The 25,391-nt window shown below is 42.7% G+C and overlaps 1 protein-coding gene across 2 annotated transcripts; it reads right to left on the bottom strand.

Moving 5' to 3' along the window:
* Positions 1 to 4,313: 4,313 nt before the first annotated feature.
* On the bottom strand, positions 4,314 to 24,782 carry LOC146640179 (casein kinase II subunit alpha'-like). 2 transcript variants are annotated; one of them, XM_085350313.1, is made up of 13 exons: positions 24,672 to 24,782; positions 17,451 to 17,827; positions 17,254 to 17,365; positions 11,532 to 11,633; positions 11,360 to 11,410; positions 11,136 to 11,195; positions 10,468 to 10,551; positions 8,288 to 8,398; positions 8,102 to 8,203; positions 7,502 to 7,602; positions 7,246 to 7,394; positions 6,107 to 6,194; positions 4,314 to 4,754 (listed from the first exon to the last, which is right to left on the bottom strand). In XM_085350313.1, exons 2-12 carry the CDS (start codon positions 17,555 to 17,557, stop codon positions 6,121 to 6,123), a joined length of 1,053 nt encoding a protein of 350 aa, XP_085206439.1. In that variant the 5' UTR covers positions 17,558 to 17,827; positions 24,672 to 24,782; the 3' UTR covers positions 4,314 to 4,754; positions 6,107 to 6,120. The 2 variants fall into 2 exon arrangements, with proteins under 2 accessions (XP_085206439.1, XP_085206444.1); XM_085350318.1 differs by lacking the exon at positions 24,672 to 24,782 and adding an exon at positions 18,261 to 18,324.
* Positions 24,783 to 25,391: the final 609 nt, after the last annotated feature.

Genomic DNA, 25,391 nt, shown 5'->3' with positions numbered 1-25,391 from the left:
TGAGTTTCACAGCTGGGGTGGAGAATGTTAAGCATCAGGCTTTCAAATGAATTAAAAGTCTGTCTTGGTCTTTCATTAATTAACAGGTTGGTGTGAAAAATTGCTGCCACACCGCCCCCTCGGCCTGTGCTTCGAGGTTTCTGGTAGTTAGAATGACTCGGGGTGTTGATTCATTTAAACTAACATAATCATCCTGCTGCAACCAGGTTTCTGTAAGGCAGAGTAAATCAATTTGTTGATCAATTATTAAGTCATGTACTAACAGAGACTTGGAGGAGAGAGACCTAATATTTAATAATCCACATTTCACTGTTTTACTCTTTGGTTCAGATGTGGATACTTTGTTGTTCTTTCTTTGTAATTGTTTATGTTTAAGTTGTTTGTTGCTGGTTTTAGTTTGTTTTTTGTCTTTTTGGAAGCTGACACAGTCTCTATGGAGATGGGGGGTTTTTCGGGGGGGGGGGGGGGGGGGGGGGTAGCAGGAGGAGAGAAGCTGCAGAGAGGCGTGTAAGACTGCAACTCTGCTTCTTGGTCCCAACTCTGGATAGTCATATTTTGGGGGGTTTAATAATCCATATTTCTAGAAATGAGAGCTGCTCCATCCAAAGTGGGATGGATGCCGTCTCTCCTAACAAGACCAGGTTTCCTCCAGAAGGTTTGCCAATTATCTATGAAGACCACATCGTTTCTGGGACACCACTCAGACAGCCAGCAATTTAAGGAGAACATGCGGCTAAACATGTCACTCCTGGTCTGATTGGGGAGGGGACCAGAGAAAACTACAGAGTCCGACATTGTTTTAGCAAAGTTGCACACCGATTCAATATTGATTTTAGTGACCTCCGATTGGCGTAACCGGGTGTCATTACTGCCGACGTGAATTATGATTTTACTGAATTTAGCAGCAGGATATAAATAAACAGAACAATACTATAAAATAATAATGACAATAATAGTGATAGAAAGTCCAAGGGCAGTTATTTGCCATTGAGGAGACAAGCCCTGAAATTTTGCTAGCAGTTTTTAGCAGAAGTCCCAACCGATTCTTATTCTTCACCGTCAGGTTACCAAACCAGGCAGCGATACAAAAGGACATCACAGATTCGATAAAACTTCTATAAAACAAGGACAACATCTCAGATGAGACATTAAAAGATCTCATTTTCCTTAAAAAGAACAGTCTTTGTTGAACTTTTTTAGTAGTGGCATCAGCATGAGATTCAAAACACAGTTTATGGTCAAGTACCACACCTAGATATTTATAACTCTCAACGATCCCAATATCGGCAGTTTTAATGATAGTGGGTGATGAGCTATAAGAGGACTTCCTAAAATCAATAATCATGTCTTTAGTTTTTGACACGTTAAGTGAAAGGAAGGACTCATCACACCAATTCACAAAATCATCTACAACCTGTCCATGGCCTGACTCGCCCCCACAAGAAGACTGACGATTACTGTGTCATCACCAAACTTCAGGATGTGTCTGTTCGTGAAATTGCTGCAACACTCACTCGTGTACAGAATGAACAGAAGGGCAGAGAGGCAGCATGCTGGGGTGATGCAGTAGAGGAGGAGAGCACATCAGAAAACACATGATTCACCATCACGCATTGTGACCTATTAGTCAGAAAGTCTGTCACCCAGCCGACCAGACTAGTGTCAAGCTTGAAATGATTGTAAAGCCTGTCAGCAAGTAAGAAGGGTTGAATTGTATTGAATGCCGATGAAAAGTCAGCAAATAATAATCTTGCATGTGGGTGGGGGGCCTCAAGATGCTTATACAAGAGATGCAGGAGTGTGACAGCAGCATCCTCCACACCTCTCCCTGCTCTACAGGCGAACTGGAAGGGGTCAAGATGGTGTTCAACATACATTAAAATCTCCTTCTTAATTATCTTCTCAAATGTCTTCATCACTAAAGAAGTCAGAGCCACAGGCCTAAAATCATTCAGTGCCTTAGGAGAACTGCCCTTAGCAACAGGAACAATGACAGCATGTTTCCAAATCTTAGGTACTGTCTGTAGCTCTAAAGAAAGTGAGAAGATATAGTGAAAAATCCCACTCAGCTGATCAGCACAAGTTCTCAGTACCTGTCCACAGATGTTGTCAGGTCCAGGACTCTTACTTTTAGTGTGTCTAAAGAGATTAGCTACCCCCTCTCATCAATACAAATTGATGGGGGAGTGATGGTCTTTTCCCTCAGTGTGCTGGTCTGCCTAGAAGTCAAAGTTCTCAAAACGAAGGTTAAAAACTGTTAAGACTGTCTGCCAGATGTTTGTCAGAGGTAAACCCCTCTAAAGTAATATTACTTTTACCTTTCGTCTGTAGCCCTGCCATTGTTTTCATACCAAGCCAAGCTCTTTTGAGGTTGTTACTGCTGAGTTCTGCCTCAATCTTATTTCTTTACCTCATCTTGGCGATCTTTATTGCAGCCCTCACCTCCTTCCTCAATATTCTCATAGTGGGAACGTCTCCCTCGTTAAAAGCAATTTCCCTTTTAAGAATCAGATCCTTAATATCTTTAGAGAGCCACGGTTTGTTATTAGGGAAAGTCTTAAATTCTCTGACTGGAACCACAGAGTCTTTGCAAAAAGAGACGTAGCTACACACCACATCGGTGAGTTCATCCAAATCAGAAGTGCTCTCTTGAAACAAGGACCAGTCAGTGCAATCAAAACACCCCTGAAGGGCAACACAACTGTCTTTTGTCCAGACATTAGTCCGCTTCACACAGGCCTTCTCCCCCCTAATCACAGATCTGTAAGCAGGGAGGAGGTGAATAACATTGTGATCCGAAGAACCTAGCGCAGGTCCAGCCACAGACTTATATGCCCCCTTAATTGGTCCATAACACAAATCCAGCGTTTTGTTTTGCCTTGTAGGACAAGTGACATATTGAAAGAAATCGTTCAGTGATTTCTTAAGATTACAATTGTTAAAATCACCAAGAATAAGTGAGAGTCTGCAGATTGTGTACCACTTTAAAAATGGCATCGGCAGCAACTTTAACGTCAGCTTTAGGATGAATGTAAACAACAGTGACAAAAATTTGAGGGAACTCCCTCGGTAAGTAAAATGGCCTGACAGATACTGAAAGTCGGTAAGACACAACCGCTCCGGCACAGTAAAGTTATTACACCAGCCCTGGTTGATATACAAACATAGCCCTCCTCCGTGGGATTTGCGTGTTACTCCACAGTTCCGATCCAATCTGACAGGGGTCCCAAAGCTGCTGATTTGCAGTGAAGTGTCACTGTCCATATCGGTCAGCCACGTCTTGGTAAGCGCCATCAGACAAGCCTCCCTGTATTCCCGTAGATGAAGCACATTTCCTTGTAATTCATCCGTTTTGTTTCTAAGAGATTGGACATTGGCCAGAATCATAGAAGGCAGAGGAACACGATTCTTCCTCTTCGGAGGAAGAATCGGGACTAACTTTTTAGTTAGTCAAGATTAGTCTTAGCGTTTCTTATAAACAGTTATTTTAGTTGTCACGTCAGGACCTGTGCAGTCTTGTGAGAAACAAAAATAAGGTACAGTAGCCTCCAAGGACTGAGTTAGTTACTGGCTACTGGGGCTGTTCGATATAACGATATATATTGGACGATGATATAAAAACGTCTATCGTTTCATTTTATGCTATCGTTTGTTTCGTGGTGTCATAAAATAAAATGTTTACAGCATTATTTTTTCATGGTTTTGATGGTCACTGTACTGGCTATATTAATTTATTAAAGTTCTCTCTTTCTCTTATATTTAATATAAACACACTATGGACGACAAGCGCTAGTCATTGTTGCGTTTGCGTGGCTCTGCTGTCCGCTTGTTTGTTTTCCATGTAAACCTTTCACAATAAAGCTCAAGATCCTGTTGACTTTTCAAAATAAACTGAATCAAGTGAAAGAGTATGCAGAGAGTTTACGGATGAGAAGAAAAAAAAGATCCGTCAGGTGCTAAAAAATAAACCTTAGACTCAAAATTTGTAACGGCCACCATTTTCTTTCAACTTACATCTAAAAATGTAGTTTCATGCATCGGTTAAAACACTAGAGTCCAGCTACACGACGCCCAGCTGGAAACACTTCACACAAGGTGAGTATTACAGAATTTACAGAAAATATTACATTTTGTGATTTATATCGTTGTCAGGACGATAAATGTCTTATATCGGGATATTAGATTTTTGTCATATCACACAGCCCTACTGGCTACACTAAACTTTAGAGACCAGGTCTGAGCAATGTGGACCATAGTGTTTGAAGATAAATTTCAGTTCAGAGACAATAAAAGTCCAAAAGACACACCTTTAAATAAAAATGGTTTATTCTCTTTTAATATAGCTTTTGTTCTATCCATAGCAGAAAAGAGCCTCCACGCCACTCAGTGCTTAAAACCTGCAACTGGATCTGAAGTCGTCGCTGCAATAACCGACAAAGGTCTTCACAGCAATAACACCAGCTTGATACCCATCCAACAAGTCACGTTGCTCATTTTAAAAACAAGTGGAGATGTTGGCAGGTAGGAAGAGGAGGAGGAAGAGGAGGGTGAAGGGGTCAGATCTGATTCCAGATCTGATTTATTTGTGACTCAGACCAAGCAGCGCAGATTCCCAGGGTTTTGTTGGGAGGAGTTTATTCCGTGCGTGTTTGTTTGTGCTGCAAAATTGACATCTTGCTCCAGTATGGCTGTTGATGTGGAGGCAGAGGTTTCTGCCACGAAAAGGTCACAAGTTGAGGTAATAAAGATTCTTCCTGAATGGACAGAAAAACAAATACTGAAAACTCATCCTGTAATCACAGAGGTGTGAGCAAGCAGAACACAAGCAAAAGGATACCATTTGATATTCATAACAGGTCCAAGCAGGTTCTGTTGCAGTAAATATTTCATACTGAGCCTGTCTACAAATGCTGATGCACAGCTGCTGCTTTTTATTTTAAGGAACAATAACTTTGGCTCGTGAAGGATTTTATTTTGAGTCAGGTAGTTTAAAATCACCCTAAAATTTTCCAGTAATGTTCCGCAGTCTTTCCCGGGTCACCACAGGGTGTCTGAGTAAATAAAGAAGCTCCATTTAAGACAACCAGAGTTGTCTTAAATTTGAGACAACCAGAGTTGTCTTAAATTTGAGACAACCAGAGTTGTCTTAAATTTGAGACAACCAGAGTTGTCTTAAATTTGAGACAACCAGAGTTGTCTTAAATTTGAGACAACCAGAGTTGTCTTAAATTTGAGACAACCAGAGTTGTCTTAAATTTGAGACAACCAGAGTTGTCTTAAATGGAGTGCGTGAAGATGCCGGGTGAAGAGGAAAGATAACAGTGATGGTCAACATGAGGAGCAAGAGGTGAACAAAATCATCAGATTTCAAAACAACAGTGTAGACAGGCTGTTGGCTGCAGTTTCAGTTTACAGTGTTTGAATCTTGGTCTCAGGCCTTATGCCAGCTCACAGAGTGAACAGGCTGAGGTGCACCTTCCTCCACTGCTTCCTTTCTACTCTTCACTGCGCTCGCTGATTAGAATGTCTCTGTGGCGGGGCGGGGCCTGCGGTGCCGTGCAGAGGAGGCGGACGCACCTGCACGGTACCGCAGGCCATGCCCCGCCACAGTCTCCAAAAAGAAAAAACATTAGTTTTACATCACCCCAAAGTAGTTGTTTTGTCTTTATTGATTACTGTGCTCACTGTGGTAGGAAATAAACTAAAGGAACACAAGAACATACATCGGCACCCCTGGTGATGCAACATGTTCTAACACTACCCCCTGGTGACAACAAACTGCTACCACATGCAGAAAACAGCCTGAAGCACAAATGCACGACCACGTTACGTGCTGCTAGATAAAAATTCAGGTCCCTTCTGAAGAAGCTCGACTTGTGCTGTTTTTGTATCGTTTTTGGTTGATATTTAACATTCACAGAAATAATATGTAAACAGACTCAGACTAAAGCATCAGCATTTGTAGGAAAGCCCGTAGCTTCTGCGTGCTGCAGTGGCTGTAATCATTCGCACACGCATTGGCATGGCATGTAAAGTGGCACATCCAAGCTTTTGCATACCTCTACATCTCTACATATTATAAATAGAGTATTGTTGTGTGTCTTACCTGTTCTCTGGGTATCATGTTGCATTGGAGCTGCTTATTGCCTTTGATCCATCTGTGTTGGCATTTGCTTGTTCCTTCACCACAGGATCTGAGACATAAACACAAAATGTTTTCCGTGAGCTTTCTTGTCGTTTGTTTAGGCCGTCTTCAGGCAGGAGGACAGAGAGAGGGAGAGAAAGCAGACGCAGATGTGGCCAAGCACAACTTTCTGACATGACTTCTGTAAACTCTGCTGATGAGTGCACGGGCTATCACTTGTTATGGGTCACGTTAAATTTTTAAAAATGACGTCATGTTTAAAAACAGCACTTCCTCATCACAACCTGATTACCAGTGGCCAAAATACCTGGAACAACATCAATCTTTTATCCTGCCTACGGACACAGAAAGAGCAGAAGCTGAGAGACGGAAAGAGACGTGAGAGAAACCATAACTCTAAGTCACTGTAGCTTTCTGTGTTGATGGATTTTTCTAACCCAGTTATTATTCTCTTTTTTACTTTTGTCCTTGTTTTCAAATTGCACCATCTTTCTTAATGTTTTTATAATGAATTTAGATGATGTCACCCCTTATTTATCCGCCCCCCCCCCCCCCTTTTATGTATAATTTATGACCCAGGTAAGAATGCAGATGTGTAAGGATGAAAAAGGAAACCCTGGATGTGAAAAGCTGTATTAATAATCATGCAGTGCACATGCATCTGTAATCAGTACACATAACAGACAGCTTTGATGTGGACTGAGACATTTTGCTTTTTATCTTTTAAAAAGCAAACTGAAAAGTGAATTTCTACATGCTCAAAAAAAGAATTCTCCTGATTTTAAACAATGATTCTGGAAGACGAGTAAAGTATTTTACTATAAATGTTGCTTTGTCAGCATCATAAGGAGTATCAGCTGATCGAGTGAAAATATCAGATCAGGTCCACAAGGCTGAAGATGAACGGCCTGCTGGTGCTTCAGGTTACTGTGTGTTTGGCCACTGTGGTCACACATCGCTGCTTTATATTTGGTGAATGGAGTTAACTGATAAAATGGAAGAAGAGCTTGTATAATCTTGAGAGTGAAATCAGATTTGTGACTCATTATTTCAGCAGGCAGCTGTTGTTGCAGACGTGCTGCGGCTCGCGCGGTACTAACAGAAGTACGGGTGCTGCATGGCCTCGGCCGCCGTCAGCCTCTGCTGGTGGTCATAGCGCAGCAGCTTGTCCAGCAGGTCCAGAGCCTCTGGACTCACCAGGTGCTGGTTCTCTGATTGGATGAACTGCTCCCAGCGTTTCCGTGTTTGCCTGGAAACAAGTGACTATTAACATCTAGTTAAGCTGCCTGGGTGTGAGTTGCTTTCAATACATTTGAATATGTTTCAGCAGTTTTACAGGAAGTCAGCGATACTCACTGCCCCAGCATGTCTTTGAAGCGAGTGTCCAGTTCTATGTGATATTTGTGCAGGTAGCCAAAGAGCTCATCGGTGCCGAGAACCTTAGCGATGCGGACCAGCTGGAAAACAAGATGCATACCACGTCAGTGCGCCCCCTAATGGCTCAAATATGTCAGTGCACTGTCACAGCAGAAGACACTGTTTATGAAAGCAGAAACAAAGACAACACAGTCAGTCAGTGGCTTTTTACATCACTGTTCATCGAGACCTGAACTCTGACCTTTTAAAAATAAAATGTTATCTGTTGGCCGTTTTATCCTAATTGAGTGAACTGTTGTTACAGTTAGTGTAGAAATGTCTTGAGTTACAGCTTTCAGAGCATGAAGTGGAGGCTGACACAACAAGCTGTCGCTCCTTTTAAAGCAGCTCCTTCAACTCACTGCTGTCTGGATTTTTCTTAGAAAACACACGGCTTATATTCAGGTCACTACTATGTATTATTATTGGCTTACAATTTATTATAGTTCAAAAGCATAAGTATAACCCACCATAGCATTTTTGTGTCTGACCTGCAGGATCACACATTTCTGAAAAACCACTTCATGTTGTCTCTCTCACCTGGTCATAGTTGTCCTGGCCATGAAAAAACGGTTCCTTCAGGAAAATCATACTGGCCAACATGCAGCCGAGACTCCACATGTCCAAACTGTAATCATACATCTGAAAGAACAACACACAACTAAAAATGAGCTCAGAGAAAACTGAGACGGGCAGGTGACCGTGTTCTGCTGAGTGGAAGCATACCTGATAGTCCACTAGCAGCTCGGGGCCTTTGAAATAGCGCGAGGCCACCCTGACGTTATATTCCTGAGCGGGATGGTAAAATTCAGCCAAACCCCAATCTATAAGACGCAGCTGTCACACACAAACAGAAATCAGAATCAGAATCAGAAAGGGTTTTATTGCCAAATGTTGAGCAGGTTTACAACATTAGGAAATTGCTGCGGTGCTTCAGTGCAAACATACTGTCATAAATTGCGCTTAAATAGACATGAAAAAATAAAAGTAAGAATAAGAATTAAAAGTGCTACGTAGAAAGATATATACATGAGTGCAGGTGGTGATCAGTGCCAAACATGGAATGATGCAGTGAACACAGCGTAGGGTCATGTGTTAGTGGTGGGAACAGTCGTACGTTTATTGTTCATGTGTCCAACAGCAGAGGGGAAGAAACTGTTCTTACGGCGAGAGGTTCTGGTGCGAATGGACCGGAGCCTCCTGCCTGAGAGGAGCAGGTCAAACAGACTGTGTCCAGGGTGAGAAGGGTCAGCTGAGATCCGAGCTGCACGCCGCAGTGTCCTGGAGGTGTACAGGTCCTGCAGAGATGGGAGTCTGCAGCCAATCACCTTCTCAGCAGAGCGCACAACACGCTGCAGTCTCTGTTTGTCCCTGATAGTGGCTCCAGCGTACCACACGGTGATGGAGGAGGTGAGGATGGACTCGATGATTGCAGTGTAGAATTGCATCATCGTCCGTGTTGGCAGGTTGAATTTCTTCAGCTGCCTCAGGAAGTACATCCTCTGCTGGGCTTTCTTGATGACGGAGGTGATGGTGGGCTCCCACTTCAGGTCCTGGGTGATGGTGGTACCCAGGAAGCGGAATGAGTCCACAGAGGTGATGGGGGTGTCAGTCAGGATGATGGGGGGGAGTGGAGCTGTGTGCTTCCTGAAGTCCACAATAATCTCCACTGTCTTCTGGGCATTCAGCACCAGGTTGTTGTGGCTGCACCAGGACACCAGACATTCAACCTCCCTCCTGTAGGCAGACTCATCCCCGTCAGAGATGAGCCCAATAACGGTGGTGTCATCTGCAAACTTGATTAGCTTGACAGACTGGTGGGTGGAGGTGCAGCAGTTGGTGTACAGGGAGAAGAGCAGAGGAGACAGAACACAGCCCTGAGGGGAGCCGGTGCTGATGGTCCGAGAGTCAGAGACATTCTTTCCCAGCCTCACATGCTGCTTCCTGTCCGTCAGGAAGTCAGTGATCCACCGGCAGATGGGATCAGGCACATTCATCTGGGAAAGCTTGCCTCGGAGATGGTCTGGAAGGATGGTGTTGAAGGCAGAGCTGAAGTCCACAAACAGGATCCTGGCGTAGGTTCCTGGGGAGTCCAGATGCTGCAGGATGAAGTGTAGGGCCATGTTGATGGCGTCATCTACAGACCTGTTGGCTCTGTATGCAAACTGCAGGGGGTCCAGGAGGGGGGCCGTGAGGGTCTTGAGATGGGAGAGAACTAGGCGCTCAAATGACTTCATGACCACAGATGTCAGAGCCACGGGTCTGTAGTCATTTAGTTCAGTGATCCTAGGTTTCTTGGGGACAGGGATTATGGTAGAGGACTTGAAGCAGGCAGGCACATGACATGCCTGCAGTGAGGAGTTGTCATGTCATGTGACAAATGACAACATTACACACAGTGTCTTGTTGAACCATTCTGAAGGTTCACATTGTGGTTTGACAAAGTTACAGCTCAAGTATTAGCCGTTCTCCCACTAGTACCTACTCGACATGGTTTTTAGGGTTTGCTATTAGGGGCCAGTATCTGGTACTTTTATAGTACCCACTTGGCCGGGGTTCCAAGCGATCAACAGACAGCATGTGTTTGACTGGTTAGTCAGTTATGTCACTCGACAGGGTATGGGAGTGTTTCCTTCACGAAAATCAAAACTGCCATTTTTTTTAAGGACTCGGAAACGATGGAAAGCCTCACAAAAATGAACCCGTCACCCAAAAACTCCACAGACTGAGCAGCAGGTGTAACATCGCCTAGACTACAAATGACGTCTTGTGGCTAGCACTCGATTGTAATGGATAATTAGTTGAGCCGAGCACGTCCTAATGGAAAAAGGGCTACAAGTGTTTGCAGACACACAACTTGCCAACATTCCAGCATACAAAACAACCCATAGAAGCGTCAGTAGCACCTTCCTCAGCTGGTGGTCAATCATCACATTGTGCGGCTTCACGTCCCTGTGCATGATCCCCATACTGTGACAAAAGTCCAGAGCCTGGAAGAACACACAGAACAGGCTTAGTGAGGTGCTTATCGTGGTGGCGTTCCATTCAAATGTACCTCCAAAAGTCACTTTTCCCCTCCAGGTCCGTCCCATTCAAATTCAAAGGTTGTGCGCATTCAACATTTTCATAGATAGCATTAATAAAAGCACTGAGGCCACTGCTTTGTCTGCTAATGCTCAGGACAGCTTATCTGAATGAATGTTTAACGACGTTCTATCATCAGTGAGTATTCCCGGAGCAGTCCATATGGACTCGTATGTTATCATGTAACGGTGCAGGCTGTTTAACACTTACAAACTTTGCTTTCATTTTTATTAAACTAAAGTGTTTAGCAGTCGTTTTATAACTTTACTTAAAACGTCCTGAATAAACTGTCCCAAGGATGCTTTCATATTTGACTCGTGCTGTGTCATTAGATATAATCCTGGCTCTGCTGCTGGGCCCTTGTGGCGACAGATTCACACTCTGAATTAGGAAGTCCCTCAGTGACCGCAGCACATTTGAAGAGTGGTACTCTGCAGTTCCACTTTGAAAAGTGAGGATCAGTTTACATGTGAAAACAAAGTAATATTACCTTTAGAAGCTCATACATGTAGTAACGGATATCGTAGTCTGTCAGCTTCTGGTAAAGCTCCTGTGGACCGCACGAGAGACATCAATGTATAAAAAGTGTTCTGATGTGAGCAGCTGGCCTCTACACATGTGGAGCAATAACTGGAGGGTTATTCATGTTATTAATAATGGACATCAACGTGTTTGCATGGATGGTAACCCTGCTGGTAGTCCAAACTTGAGTACCTTAAAATCTGTGTTATTGATGTACTCAAAGACTAGCGCTGGTGTTCTGGACTGCAAAGAGAGGACAACACATGGCTTCACTGAGGAGAACAGCAGGTATCACTGAGTTACAAGCATGACTGGATTACATGGCTCACACGCACGCATGCAGCTGCCGGTTTTCACAACTCACCACCGGGTCTTTGACCGTGTCCACCAGGCGGATGATGTTGGTTCCTCCTCGCAAGTTTTCAAGAATTTTGATTTCCCGTTTGATCTTCTTCTTCTTGACAGGCTGAGTAGAGATGGACACTCATAGTCAGCACAATGGAAATAAGTGAAAATGAAAATAGGGCGCTGCTGAGAGAATCCATCTTTGGGCATCCAAACACACACACACACACACACACACACACACACACACAGTATTTCCAACATTATGCTGCTCATTTAAAATGTTTAAATGTTCTGTGGATGACAGAAATAGTTACAATAAAGCTGCTACAATAACCATAAAGTGATACCACATAAACACTGAACTTACCTTCATTTGCATCATGTGTTAATAAAAGCTTGTCACGGCACAAAAATATCTACTTATTAAATATTCCTGCTGATTTTTTCTAGATCATCAACAGCTTCTTTATGTTCTTTAGCTTCTTTACCTTTATATTCTACTTAAGGGTTTCTGTAGCATTAACTGCATAGTTATTTGGTAGGGGTGCAACAATACTCAATTCAATTCAATTCAATTCAATTTTATTTATATAGCGCCAAATCACAACAAAAGTCGCCTCAAGGCACTTCATACTCGTATCGATATTGAACCGTTCGATACAGTGCTTTCGGTTCGGTACGCATATGTATCGAACAATACAACATTTTTAATTTATTTGATCAACTTTTCTTCTGACGATGCTGTGTTGAGAGCTCAGTGGATCTGCATTCGACTACTCTGCCTAGGCTGCACTGTCGAGTGCAGATCCACTGAGCGCAGCGTAAGCTAGCAAGACAGAAGCTAAGCTCGTTGCAACATGGCAAATTGAACCTCCCCCACCCTCATTCAGATCTGGCGTTTGGAACTATTTTGGTTTTCATGTGACGTATGACCCTGAAGGTAAGCGCGTCATGGACTAAAGTAAAACAGTATGTCGGATGTGCCATGCAATGCTCAATTAGTCGAATTTCCCAGAGGAACCCACCCGAGGGATTAATAAAGTTCTATCTTATCTTATTACATGGGTGGGAACTAGTGCTTTAGCGCAGTTAGCTCGTTAACGTGTTGACGCCGTCCAGCCCCACGCACGGGGCGATCCGCGGTAGCTCGTTAACGGAGATTTGCCGTGTTGTGGCGTTAACGTCATTTAAGATTAACGCTGACAGCACTAGTGGGAACACAACAAATATGACTGCACATTTATGCCGACATCATCCTAGTGCAAAGATAAGTGGAAGCAGACAAAAACAACAAGCATGCTACTAACTTTAGCCGAGTCATTAGACAGCCGTTAGCACATGATTCTGCTTATGGGGACCTGATATGTTTAATATGCTGCTGAGAATATAGCCCAGAAGAAGTGGATAGTATAGCTTTTATTTTTGAAAGAGCCATTTCTCTGTAATAAACTCTCTTTTCCAAAGATGAGTGATTTCTCGATCAGATAGATTTATTATTTTATTACTTTGTTGTTTCAGCAACATTAAATTTAAGAACTCTACGTTTGAGTTAAAATATATATTTATAATTTTAATAAATGACAAATTAAAAAGCATGAACATTTTTTGTATTGAAAGTATCAAACCGAACCGAACCGTGAATTTTGTGTATCGTTGCACCCCTATTATTTGGTAAAGTGTTGGGTATCTCATTCACTTGGCTGTTGATGCCACAGCCTTTTTTTTTTTGTTAACTCCTGTCCTGTCTGGCAGCTTATGCAACCAGAGTTATGATCTGAATGCACTGTTGAGCCAAACAACTTGTTATTCCAAGATCAGCTCTATAAATTCTCTATAGGCTCCTCTGGTATACAGTTTGATAATGTATAAGACAGGATGGGTAGTAGAAAGGGAAAAAAAATGGGGTGGGGTGTAATAAAACGACAGGGTACAAACTAGGGCTGCCACGATTTGTCGACTAGTCACGATTACGTCGACTATCAAAATCGTCGACGACTGATTTAATAGTCGACGCGTCGTTTGAAGCTTTGTAAGATCACAAAAGACGCAGGAATAAGTAGCAGGATTTAAGAGTGTAATAACGGACTGAAACAGAAGATGGCAGCACTGCATGTACAAGGATGCCAGCTGCCGTTAAACCCCGAAGAAGAAGAAGAAGAAGCAGCTGTGTCCCAGAAATCATAGCGCGGCCCAGCTTAGTTTCCAACAATGGCGGCAGCTAGTTAGTTTTAATGTTACTCTTATTATTCTTTCTGGGTCACAAAATAAACGTTTAACATATTTTCAGGCGAGAATGTAGCTGTGTAAACCTCAAATATCGGCTCAGTTTATCAGGACACCACATATTTTCAAAAGCGCTCCGACGTTTTCGGAGACGTCTGTTACCCACCAGCTCGATAGCTAGCCGGGGGCTAGGTCACTAGCGCGGTGAGAACACCGGACTCCCGGCAAATTGTTTTCTAACCCACCGCCGTCTTTCGCTACTCAGGTTAAATATATATGAGTCACTTAGATAAATTAAAAATGTTGTTGTTTGGCTTTTTTTTTTTTGTATTTTATTTGTTCCTGAGTAAATCGGTTTGTCTGAGATTAAAGTTATAGTTTTTACACAGCTGAATAAACGTCAAGCAGACAGCTGATTATCAAAAGTGTGAGATGCTGGAGAATATACTCCGTTGTCCTGTTATATTTTAGATAGCAAGGAGTTCATTAAACTTCACCGAAACAATCTGCAAATTTCATTAAAATTGAATAAACTATCATCTTGTCTTTATTTTTAGTTAGCACCTTAAACACTTAAAGCTGTAAGCTAATGATAGTTATATAAGAGCAGATGCTGCTGGTGCAATAAGCTGTACGTTTTACGTCCAGTGGATGATGATCTGATTAGTCGACTAATCGCATAAATAATCGGTGACTAGTCGACTATCAAAATAATCGTTTGTGGCAGCCCTAGTACAAACAGAAATGCACAATACATCGCCAGTTAGTGCACCTTAAAACAAAAACAATAATACAGCACCTGGAACAAAATCTTGAAAATGCACAGGTAAATGGTAAATGGCCTATATTTGTATAGCGCTTTACTAGTCCCTAAGGACCCCAAAGCGCTTTACACAACCAGTCATCCACACATTCACACACTGGTGATGGCAGCTACATTGTAGCCACAGCCACCCTGGGGCGCACTGACAGAGGAGAGGCTGCCGGACACTGGCGCCACCGGCCCCTCTGACCACCACCAGTAGGCAACGGGTGAAGTGTCTTGCCCAAGGACACAACGACCGAGACTGTCCAAGCCGGGGCTCAAACCGGCAACCTTCCGATTACAAGGCGAACTCCCAACTCTTGAGCCACAATCGCCCCGGTACATAAGAGCGTGAAAGTTTGTGAGTGTGTATGTGTCACAAAATACACTTGAAAAGAGGGTGAGAAGCAATACTACCCCCCAGCAGGGGTGGGAGTCCAGGACCAGGGGCGATGGGCAGCCAATCCCACTAGAGGCCTGCCACCCCGGTGTGAGCTGAGTTCAGGATCCCAAAGCAACAGCAACGTCCAGTGGGGAGTGGTAGGGGAGGTGAACCCCTTCCTCCAATACCAGGCTCAGCAAATCCACCCATATGACTGCTCTACCCACTGTGACACTGTATGAACAATGTGCCGTATGAGGGAGTGCTGGGATATGTAAGACCAGGAGGACAAGAGCACTAACCCAGAAGGAGAGAAGCAGCAAACAAGTGGCTCAGTGTGCACCCCATTTCCCACGCCCCACCACAGGGGTGTGCAGATGAGCCCAAAGAGACCACTCAATTACAACAGACACACAGCAAAAGGGACATGGCACACTCATCTGGGTCTTGGACGAGCTGCACCCAGCAACGGTTGCCCCCATAACCTGGACACCCTACCCCATCCAATGGGCTTGCAGTTACACACGACCGCCATGGTGCAGACCGGACATCCCAACGTGCGCTAACACACACTACACTGCAAGGCAGTCAACGGGGTGCAGACCAACCCTGTGCAAGAAGGTACCCAGCCGGACACCAGGCAACCCCGGGCACCTGGGCAGCCATCCAGCCTGGGATCAGGACCCACCACCACAAGGACCCCAGGCCCCACACCCTAAGATTGCTAGGCAGCACCCACCCCAGTCCCCACCGCTACCAACTGAGGCAGAGACCCAGACACCCCAAAACAGCAACTGCAGCTCCCAGGGAGATGCCAGATCCCAGTAGTCCCAGAGACCACCTTCATCCTGCTGCAAGTCATACAGGGAAACAGGACTACAACCGACCATCCCCACTAAGTAATGGAACTGATCAGTGGGAACCAGAGAGAAACACATTCATCCAGCTGGTTTTCTGAGGGGGAGGCATTCTCTCCAGACTGATGGGATCCAGAAGTAAATTGATGCCACAGGCTGTTCATAAACCATTTGACCAATAGATGATGCCAGAGTACAATGTAAGGTTTGACAGGATTAAAGAAAGTAATCTGACAAAGAAAAGTCAGCAAGTGCCAAGAAAAGATTTAACAGAAGACATTTTAAAAATGTTTGTGGATTTGATGAGGTTTTCAGAAATGGATAACTGCCAAAGCGAGAAGACTCATGTTACCACAATCAGAGATGGGCAGTAACGCGTTACTTGTAACGCGTTACTGTAATCTGATTACTTTTTTCAAGTAACGAGTAAAGTAAGGGATTACTATTGCAAAATCGGTAATTAGATTACCGTTACTTTCCCGTAGGAACGCTGCGTTACTGCGTTACTAAAACCGTGATTTTTTTTGCGAGAATGTCTCATGACAGTGACGTAAGCAAGTGCGACGTTGGTGACAGCAGCTGTGTGCAGATCAACAATGGATAATATATCGAGTGCGGGAGAGAGTATGAGCGTGCAGCGTTTAAAGTGTGGAAGTACTGACCTTACTTTGAGTTTGATTCCATAAAAAGTGACAAAAACATTAGCATCCATCGTGCGTGGGAAGAAAACTTCTTTTTACAGCGAAAAAAACCCTAAACTTCCAAGCAAGCACCGAGTAGCTACGACGTGATGGGAAACTCACAGAGACACTCGCGCGGATTCTTCAACTGACCGCAGCACACCTACACCAGGGTAACCCTCCGCCTACCCTGCTCCTGCTTTACAGGTGAAAATAGAGCAAAAGGACCGCTGAGTCTTTGACTTTATTTATTTTCTGCTGTGTTTTACTTGCATCTGTTTGAAAGAGTGAGTGAAAACACAAAAAATATTTTATTTTATGTGCTGGAATGTGTAGAAAATAGGTTTAAATGTTAAACTAATTTATTCAAGTCAGAGAATGTTGCATATAATTAAATGTTTTGCTTGATGCATAAAGTTAAAAGATTAAACAAGTTAAAAAAAAGAGACTTTTCCATTTGATTACATTTTGTATGATGGATTATGTAGAAAAAGTAGAATTGGGGTGAAAGATCTATCACTTTATCACCTCTTCAGGTTGTAAATCGTGTTTTTAAAAAGTAACTAAGTAACTAAGTAACTAAGTAATTAATTACTTTTGAAAATAAGTAATCAGTAAAGTAACGGGATTACTTTTTGGGGGGAGTAATCAGTAATTAGTTACTGATTACTTTTTTCAAGTAACTTGACCAACACTGACCACAATACAAATTAGAGATTGTAGGTATAAAAGGTAAAAAACAGACACACACACACACGCAGCCCTAGCAAAAAAGTCAGTCTAGTGCTTACCTTGAGGATTTTCACCACCACTTTCTCGTTATTGGTCACATTTATGGCCTCAAACACTTCACTGTACTTCCCTCTGCCCAGTTTACGCACCAGCTGATAGTTGTCTTGATTACTGAGAAAAGCAAAAACACTTTGGCAGTGATTAAAAATTCATTAAAAAAATCATGCTCTCACGAAGCCAACATGTATATATATACCTCCAGTTTGGCACATGAGCATCATAGTCCCAGTACTCTCTGTTCTTCTGTGTATTAACGTCGGTGTAAACCCGAGCTTTGCTGAGGGTCGGTGTGGGGCCAGGCATTGCTAGCTTTGAGGATCCGAGTCGAGGACCTTCACCTCCTTCTAAATACTTGCTGGCTCGATACTGGAAGGCAGCGCACCGACTCTCCAGAATATGCGGCTCTAAGGTCCCCGAGCCGTGCTTACCATTGGCTTTGGCTGCTCGTGGCCTCTGATGAAAGCTGTCAGGCTGGTCTGACACAGTCGCCGTGCAGACTGACAGAGCTACAATGACTGACTGAGTGAAGCCCCTGAGCAAGGTGTTCAGTAGGATGGGATGAAGAGCCGCCAGCTGCAGGAAGACAGGAGAGGAGCATAACTATGGGTCTTTCTTCAAAGTAAAGCTCAGACTCTTTGGAAATGTATGAACATTTCCATGTGGTGGCAGATAGCTGCATAACATTAAGGACACAATAATACAGGTCAACAGGTCAAAGTCATCAGAGATAAGTTTATGTGGGTTTTTCATGCCGATTTCAAATCTGTGTTTAGTTTTTTTTAAGCGCGTAGCTTCTGTGATGAAGCTAGTTACATATTGCATGATAGTTGGAATAATTAACCATAAGCGTATTGCCAGATTTAATGACAGTTCCCTGTGTTTTATGTTACAGACTGAATTAACTGTGATTGATTTCAGTTGTTACCATGCCTAGAAATTGTATCAATCATCCAGACACTTTCAGTTACGTGCAGTTCATTCACGACGTCGCCCAATTACCACAGACCTTAAGATGATGTACAAGTTGTACTTTATCCACTGGGTGACCAGGATAAATCTTGGGCTCCACATGTCATCTGCAACAGTTGTTCCAATGGACTGCGTGACAGCTTAAATCTGCGAAATGCCACTTGCAATCCCGATGGTGTGGCTGGAACAGTGAGATCATCTCAGCGATTCCTATCTTTGCCGCGTGAATACAACAGGATTTTCAAAAAATTGTATATCCCAGTCTGGAATCTGCAATAAGGCCTGTTCCTCATGATGACTTACTGCCTGTTCCTGTACTGGCATATGATGGATTAGCTTCTGTAGAAGGTGACGAGGAACACGGTCAAGCTGCATCTGGTTACAATCCAGAGTCATCAGATCCTGATTACATGGCCAATGAAGATTCAGAGACTTTTACACAAACAGAGCTGAACGATCTTGTTTGTGCTCTAAACCTGTCGAAAGACAAAGCAGAACTTCTTGCTTCGAGGTTTAAGCAGAAGGATTTGCTTAAACCTTTGTGGACCTGGCCCATGTAGACCGCGAAGGCCGGGTCCTCCGAAGAATGCAGCCGACGTTTTGGGACACAGCTATAATGTTGTGCTATGTGATTGCTAGCGACATAACATTAGCACAGTGTTAGCATAACATTAGCACAGTGAAGCTGGAGGATGAACGTCAACTTTTTTTTCCACTCGATAAAAGTTAACGTGAGGGATTCTGGTGGTTAGGGACAAATGCAATCGCATAGCAGGATGCTATACACGGGCCAAACTTCAGTCAGGAGAACAACTGAGATTATTCATCCACTATAGAGATTGACAGACCACGTGACTTTCGCGCATTGCATGCTGGGAACTCAGGACCGCAAAACGTTCATTCTCTGGCTCCAATACCTTCTTGGTTTTTCTTTGCCCCCCAAAAAAGGAATGTACAAAACGAAGGAGAACAATGCCGGTCCGTACAAAGACAGACTTGATGAAAAGTCAAAGAAAATATACGAGGACAAAATCAAAGGAGTGAAAGGTTTAGACCCTTACGAGTAGAGCTGGGCGATATATCGAGTTTTTAAAAAATATCGATATATTTTTATACGAGATATAAGATGTGACAATATCCTTTATATCGATATAGTCTATGTTACGTTATAATTATACTTGTGGAGCCGCAAGTTTCCCTCTCTTTCGTCCACTTTCGTCTTTTCGCAACGTTACTCGGACTCGCCTCTCCTTCACTGAACACAACTCCCCCTCCTCCCCCATCGCTTCACCTGCAGGAAGCGACAAGATGGACACGGCAAATCTCCGTTAACGAGTTACTGGACGGCGTCAACGTGTTAGCTAGCTAACCACGCTAACGAGCTAACCACACTAATGCCATGCAGCCCAGAGGTGCTGCACGGACTAAAATCCTTTCATTTTCTCAAATGTTGACAGCGCGCCTTATGTATGAATTCTGGTTGTGCTTGATGGCCGCGAACCGATTTTATGTGGAACACAGCGCTCAGCAATCTGTCAAAAAATGTTTTAGTACGACTTTGGTAAGCTACGGAGCTGCACCGCTTGATGGTTTGTCGGAGCATTACGGCTGAGCCTCGCGGAGTGATACATACTGTGCTTCAACGTAATATTACCTTACTGTGTATAAGGACCATAAATGGCACCTGTTAAGAGACGTGGTTGCGAAGCAGATTTCAAACTCCAGGCTGTCAGTCACGCAGTACAAGTTGGGAACAGAGCAGCTGTGAAATCTGTCTTTGTTATTGTGCTCAGCGTCTTTTAGTTTACATTTTGACTGCACAATTGTGAGCTTTTTGTTATGCAGAAAAACAACACTGTTTTCTTTTATTTATGGAGCATTATTATTTAATAAATGCTCATAATTTATTTTTGAGTAAATTTTATGTACATCTATGCTCTATGTTAATAAAAGTGCCTGTGTGACATCTGGGACACAGCTTTGACTAAGAACTGTCTTTTTGTTCTTACTTTATGGCTTTAAAAAATATATCGAGATATATATCTTATATCGCCATCCAGCTAAAAAATATCGAGATATAAATTTTTGGTCATATCGCCCAGCCCTACTTACGAGCACACAGAGTGGACAAAAGACGTTAGCGTGCTGCCCAACTTTCACCACGCTCATATTTATAATTATATGGTTCTTGGAGTGAGTGCATACACTCATGAAGTTTAGTAACTACAGGTCACTGCAACAAGCCCAGGTACAGTTTACCGACGGATGGGTACAGGACCTTGAAATGCACCGTGTAGAACGAAAGACCATCGTACGAACAAAGGTAAGTTTACCAGTCTCACAAATCGTCTTCATAAATACACATTCGTTAACCGTTTATTAATAGGACCTTTGAGCTTAACGTTAATTAATTAGCAGTGGAAATAATTTCTGGTACGCGTTACAGAAATGTAGCAGTGACAATAATATTGTATGCTGTAATCGTACTGGGCAATTAGTGATACAAAAAAAAAAACGTTTTACCCTGTGAATAAAAATATATGTTTTTGTCAATGTAACATGGTAATAACAGAAGCGAAACGCAATATTGTGTCAGGACAATTCACTATTTATGCACAATAAACAAAGGAGCATAGCGCGACAATTTCTGTTCAGCGCCAGACTTGCTTGTAACCTATATCACCAATTATGTTATGAAAAATGACGTATTAACTACTACAAAACTCTGACCTTCGTGGAAATGCTTGGAGCAGACTAACATGTGAGCTGGAGTGTTCTGGGACGTTATATTTGGTCTTTGAATGGCTGCAACCCAGGCCATCCATTGGCTCTTTGTTACTTTGGAAACATGACTTGAACAATTTCTCTTCAACGACGTAATCCGATAACAACCGATCTCTTCCCGTGGCTGACATGCGACTTGCTATTGCAGTTAATGATACAACAGCTTCTTGCCATTTTTTGTGTTTCTTTTTATTGCTGTGTAACTGATTTCAATTTAAAGCCTGCGTGCGCTAGTACCTCTTGCCACGAGTTCCCAGAATTCTTTGCGGTTTTGTCCCTAAATGACGTCACATTTTCAATCTCTATACAAGGTTAGTTATTAATATACTGCAACAACATGGGAATAGAGCAGCTGCGAGAGAATTCAACATTAATGAATCAATGTTACGGAAGTGGAGGAAGCGCAGTTTTTGGCTTTCCCCATATTTCAAAAGTGCTTCATCTCTTTGCTGTGACTTTCGGCATAATTTGCAGATGATAATGGTTGTAGCCACTGCGATGCTTTCGATCAAAACAGGCGCAGCTTGATGACATCATCAACCTGCGCTATCGCGATAGAGCAGTATAGTCAAAATCTCTATTGTTGGCCAAATTTATATCGTTCCTATCATATATCGTTTATATCGCCCACCCCTACCACCAACCTTCCGATCAGTATATGACCTGCTCTACAGCCACCCCATCAGCGTCTATGGCTTTGGGGATCTCAGCTGGGTTCGGTGGGACCAGCTCCACTTGGGCGTAGTGCCAGAAAGTCGCTAGCTGGGGTTTGGAGTATGTAAGAGCGGCGCCGACTAATGCAGGAACTTTATTCACAACTTTCTTAACTGCCTGCGCCATGATGAGGACTTCCCAGGAGGTCACCAGAAGAAGAAAGCAAGTCTGTTTTGCAGGATGAAAGATACAAACAAACTCTCTCAACAGTTGAGTTTGAAGCTTGGGTGGTGTTCAAGTGGCTCTGCAAAAGCTTTCTGGACATCCACAAGTCTCCTGGATACAAGGAAGAAGTTCAGCATCTGCTCGATTCCTACCAGAAGCTGGGCTGTCGCATGTCATTGAAAATACACATCCTGCACTCACAATTTGAGTTCTTTCCAGAAAATGTTGGCATGGTGAGCGATGAACAGGGAGAGCGTTTTCATCAGGATATTCAGTTAAGAGAGCGTCACTACCAAGGTTTAAGGAATTGTAGCATGATGGCCAACTACTGCTGGATGCTGTACCACAACAATCCAGACACAGCATGTGATTTTTCTTGTGTATACTAAGTGTTTTTGAAGAAACTGTGGTAGCTGAGCAGTTTTTATGCTTCTTCATTTCACTTTGTAAATATACTTGAATTCAGCTCCTATTTCATTCACATATTATTTGAGCTTTGCATTTACCAATTTTAGATGTCTTATGTGCACCCCTTCCCTTCTTTTTTTATAAAGTTTGATATAAAAGTAAACGAGTGGTTTCTTTTTTAAATTTTGGCAGTTTCAGTCATCCACAGAGGAAGAAAATCACCTGGACTAGATTAAAGCAGCGACTACAGCTCCACGATTATGGCCAAAATATAAACATAAGAATTTTAACATGTAAATGCTTCCACATCCATGTCACGCTACATTCCAACTAATATACAAATCGTTACTTCAAAATAAAATTCATCCTCCATCACGTGAATATCTTAAAAAAATATATGTGTATGTGACAAAAAAAAAAGTTTATCACAAAGGCTTCCAATTTTATATTCTGCTGCATTCGTGATAATTTCTTTACAGACATATAAGGTGTTTATTCACCTGTTTCAAGCAGATCTTCACAAAGCAAAGGTGAAAGATTTTCACTCCCTTCACTGTACCTGCCTGATGTGAATAAAACTTGCAGAAAAGTACTCAACAGCTTTGAGTTCCCTCTACAGTTCCCCATGTTTTGCGCAGTAACAAAACCTGCACAAGACTTTCACATATCTTTAGGCAATAAATCTTTGTTACCTGGTGTTTATTGGACACGTCTTTGGCCAAATAAAATCCGAAAGCACTGTTGACTTCACTATATCTTTGGCATTAATTTAAGAACCACATGATTATCTTTTGCTTTGCATTATATTGGTGAAGTATGCATTTTCAATATCGGTTAATCAAGTTAATTTAATGCTGGGAGGCCAAAATTGTGATTGAAATTAAAGCTGATTAACAGTGGAACCCTATTAAAGACTTATCAACGTGCTATTGAAAGTGATTTTCAGAAAAAGTCTGTACAATTCAGGTTCAATCAGGTCAGATAATTGTGTGCAGTTGCCTTTTCTCACATGTAACATATGACAGGACAGCGCAATGCAGGTGCACTGTAAAGAACTGGAAATGCCACATTTGCTTTAGGGGAAAGTGCTGCCTGAGTAAAACACGCAGGAGGAAGGACTTCACCAGACTGTGACCTGCTCTAATTTCACATGCAAGTACATTGTGTGATACATACAAATGTTCAGTGCTGCAGTGTGTGTGTGTGTGTGTGAGAAAAGATATTCCCGTCAGCACCTCTCAGGAGTAAGAGCAGTTTATAGTCATTTTCTAACTACTGGTCATTTTGTGCCCTTTTGTATTATCACTGTGTATCCATTTGTGGTTTTGGGGGTCATTTTTACATCTTACTTTAGTTTATTTTAATTTATTTATTTAAATCTGTAGTAGTTTTGGTTAATTTCTTTGTGGTTGTTAACATTTTGCTTCTCTTTACTAAGAACGGCAACAAGAACTGGTCTTAAGAATTTCAAGAATGAGAAACATGCCTCCCAGCCTGTCAGTCCCAGCATGCATTTCTGACAGTTGTGCATTAATAAACAATGATGTCACGCTCATAGCAATGGAACCTTTTTCTCCTTGTTATGTTTCTCCCCTGCATTCAGAGTCACAGATAATAACATAATTGTACTGATGTGAATCTGTGCAGACCTTTGTTGTCTCTGTTCATTTTTGAGTATCTGTTGCAGTGTAATCTTTTTGGGTGTTTCTTTCCTTTTCACCATGTTCGCACTTTTTGTGTTTGTGTAGCTGGCTCTCTCTGCGGTGGGCAAAGGTTTCGATTGAGTATTGGGAGAAACACAATTTAAGATGGGGAAATGAGGGTCCTGTCTCAGAAATGATTGAACATCAGACGATTTCAGGAGATTTTTGTAGATACAGATATTTTACTTACTGGGGGTACAGGTCTCCCGCGTTCCCCCTTTAAATCTACAGCTATTTGCGATTTTGCAGGTGCAGTGCTGGGGACCCTCGCATCCCTTGGGCTCATGCCCAAAAGGCCTGTTTTTAATAATCCATCTCTGCCTGTTTTGAACCAGCGCCATAAACACCTTCCCCTTAAAGACAAACCCTGTGGATTTTTCACCAACCACATTTACACTGTATAACAGAAACTGTAGCATCCAGTCCAGCTGGTCACCACTAAACTACCGTAGCATATCTGAAACATACCCCTAACGCGAACTAGCAACGTTTACCTAGCTAGCTTCCTTAGCATAAAATCTTAAAACGTCAACAATAATGGAGCAAGACAAAGACGATGGATGATGATTGTTCTGTCTTTATGCATAAGGGACACATACACGCCACAGGCTGTGTGTCAGTGTGACATTTCTGTGACGAGAAATCAATAACGGGGCTAAAGTTAGCCTGCTAACCTCGTCGTAGAAATATCCGAGCTCGGAGGAAGTCCGCCCAACATCAGAGTTAGCTCGCGGGCTCCGGTTATACGTCGCTCTTCGTGGACCGAAGCCGCTGCTGCACGTCTGAAGTTATTGAAATGGGTGTGATAGTCACACTGTCAATGATGTGATAGTTATTTCACTGGAGGGGTGGTGGTGATGATGGGGGTACATCTAGCCGCGGTTCGTTAGCAGAAATAGGATGATCTTCCCTTAGACAGTCAACGTCACCCGGAAGTAAAGCAAGCCTTAAACGACATAATTTAGATGTGAAAAATAAGACCCCGTTTAAACGCGTAATTATTACAAAATATTTTCCCACGTATTATTTTCCGTTAGTAACTTTTGAAAGCTGCTTAACATTTATCTGCATTTATTTATGTTTGTTTTTAGTAGCAGGATAGGCAAGTACTGCAGCACAAATCTGCTGCAATTTTACCTTCTACTTGCAATCAACATTAACTATTTTGTCAGTCTTTACTAAACGTTATTTTACAAATACATGTTAATATAATATATGTATCTAAAATAAAGCAGCGGATGGTGTGACAGCAGAGTATCTGCTTTTTCGTCCACTTCTTCTCCTGCCTGGCATCTCCATGTTCAACATGCTTTGTCCAATAAAGTCACTATCCCTCATTTCCAAACCATCGCAGCTTCGCCTCAGTGTCTCCAAACTGCTCAACCCCCATGTCT

Source organism: Diplotaxodon limnothrissa, linkage group LG1, assembly GCF_057381915.1.
Source record: "Diplotaxodon limnothrissa isolate DT_005_m linkage group LG1, D_limnothrissa_male_GT1.1, whole genome shotgun sequence".
In the NCBI taxonomy this organism is placed as follows: domain Eukaryota; kingdom Metazoa; phylum Chordata; class Actinopteri; order Cichliformes; family Cichlidae; genus Diplotaxodon; species Diplotaxodon limnothrissa.
This window is presented reverse-complemented; position numbering and strand designations above follow the sequence as displayed.

Excerpts from the sequence above, each read along its gene's own strand:
- LOC146640179 (XM_085350313.1), bottom strand. The coding sequence starts at position 17,557 with ATGCCTGGCCCCACACCGACCCTCAGCAAAGCTCGGGTTTACACCGAC. Across the intron at positions 10,552-11,135 it reads ACATGTATGAGCTTCTAAAG|GCTCTGGACTTTTGTCACAG; the intron begins GTAATATTACTT and ends GTGTTCTTCCAG. Across the intron at positions 8,399-10,467 it reads TTGACCACCAGCTGAGGAAG|CTGCGTCTTATAGATTGGGG; the intron begins GTGCTACTGACG and ends TGTGTGTGACAG.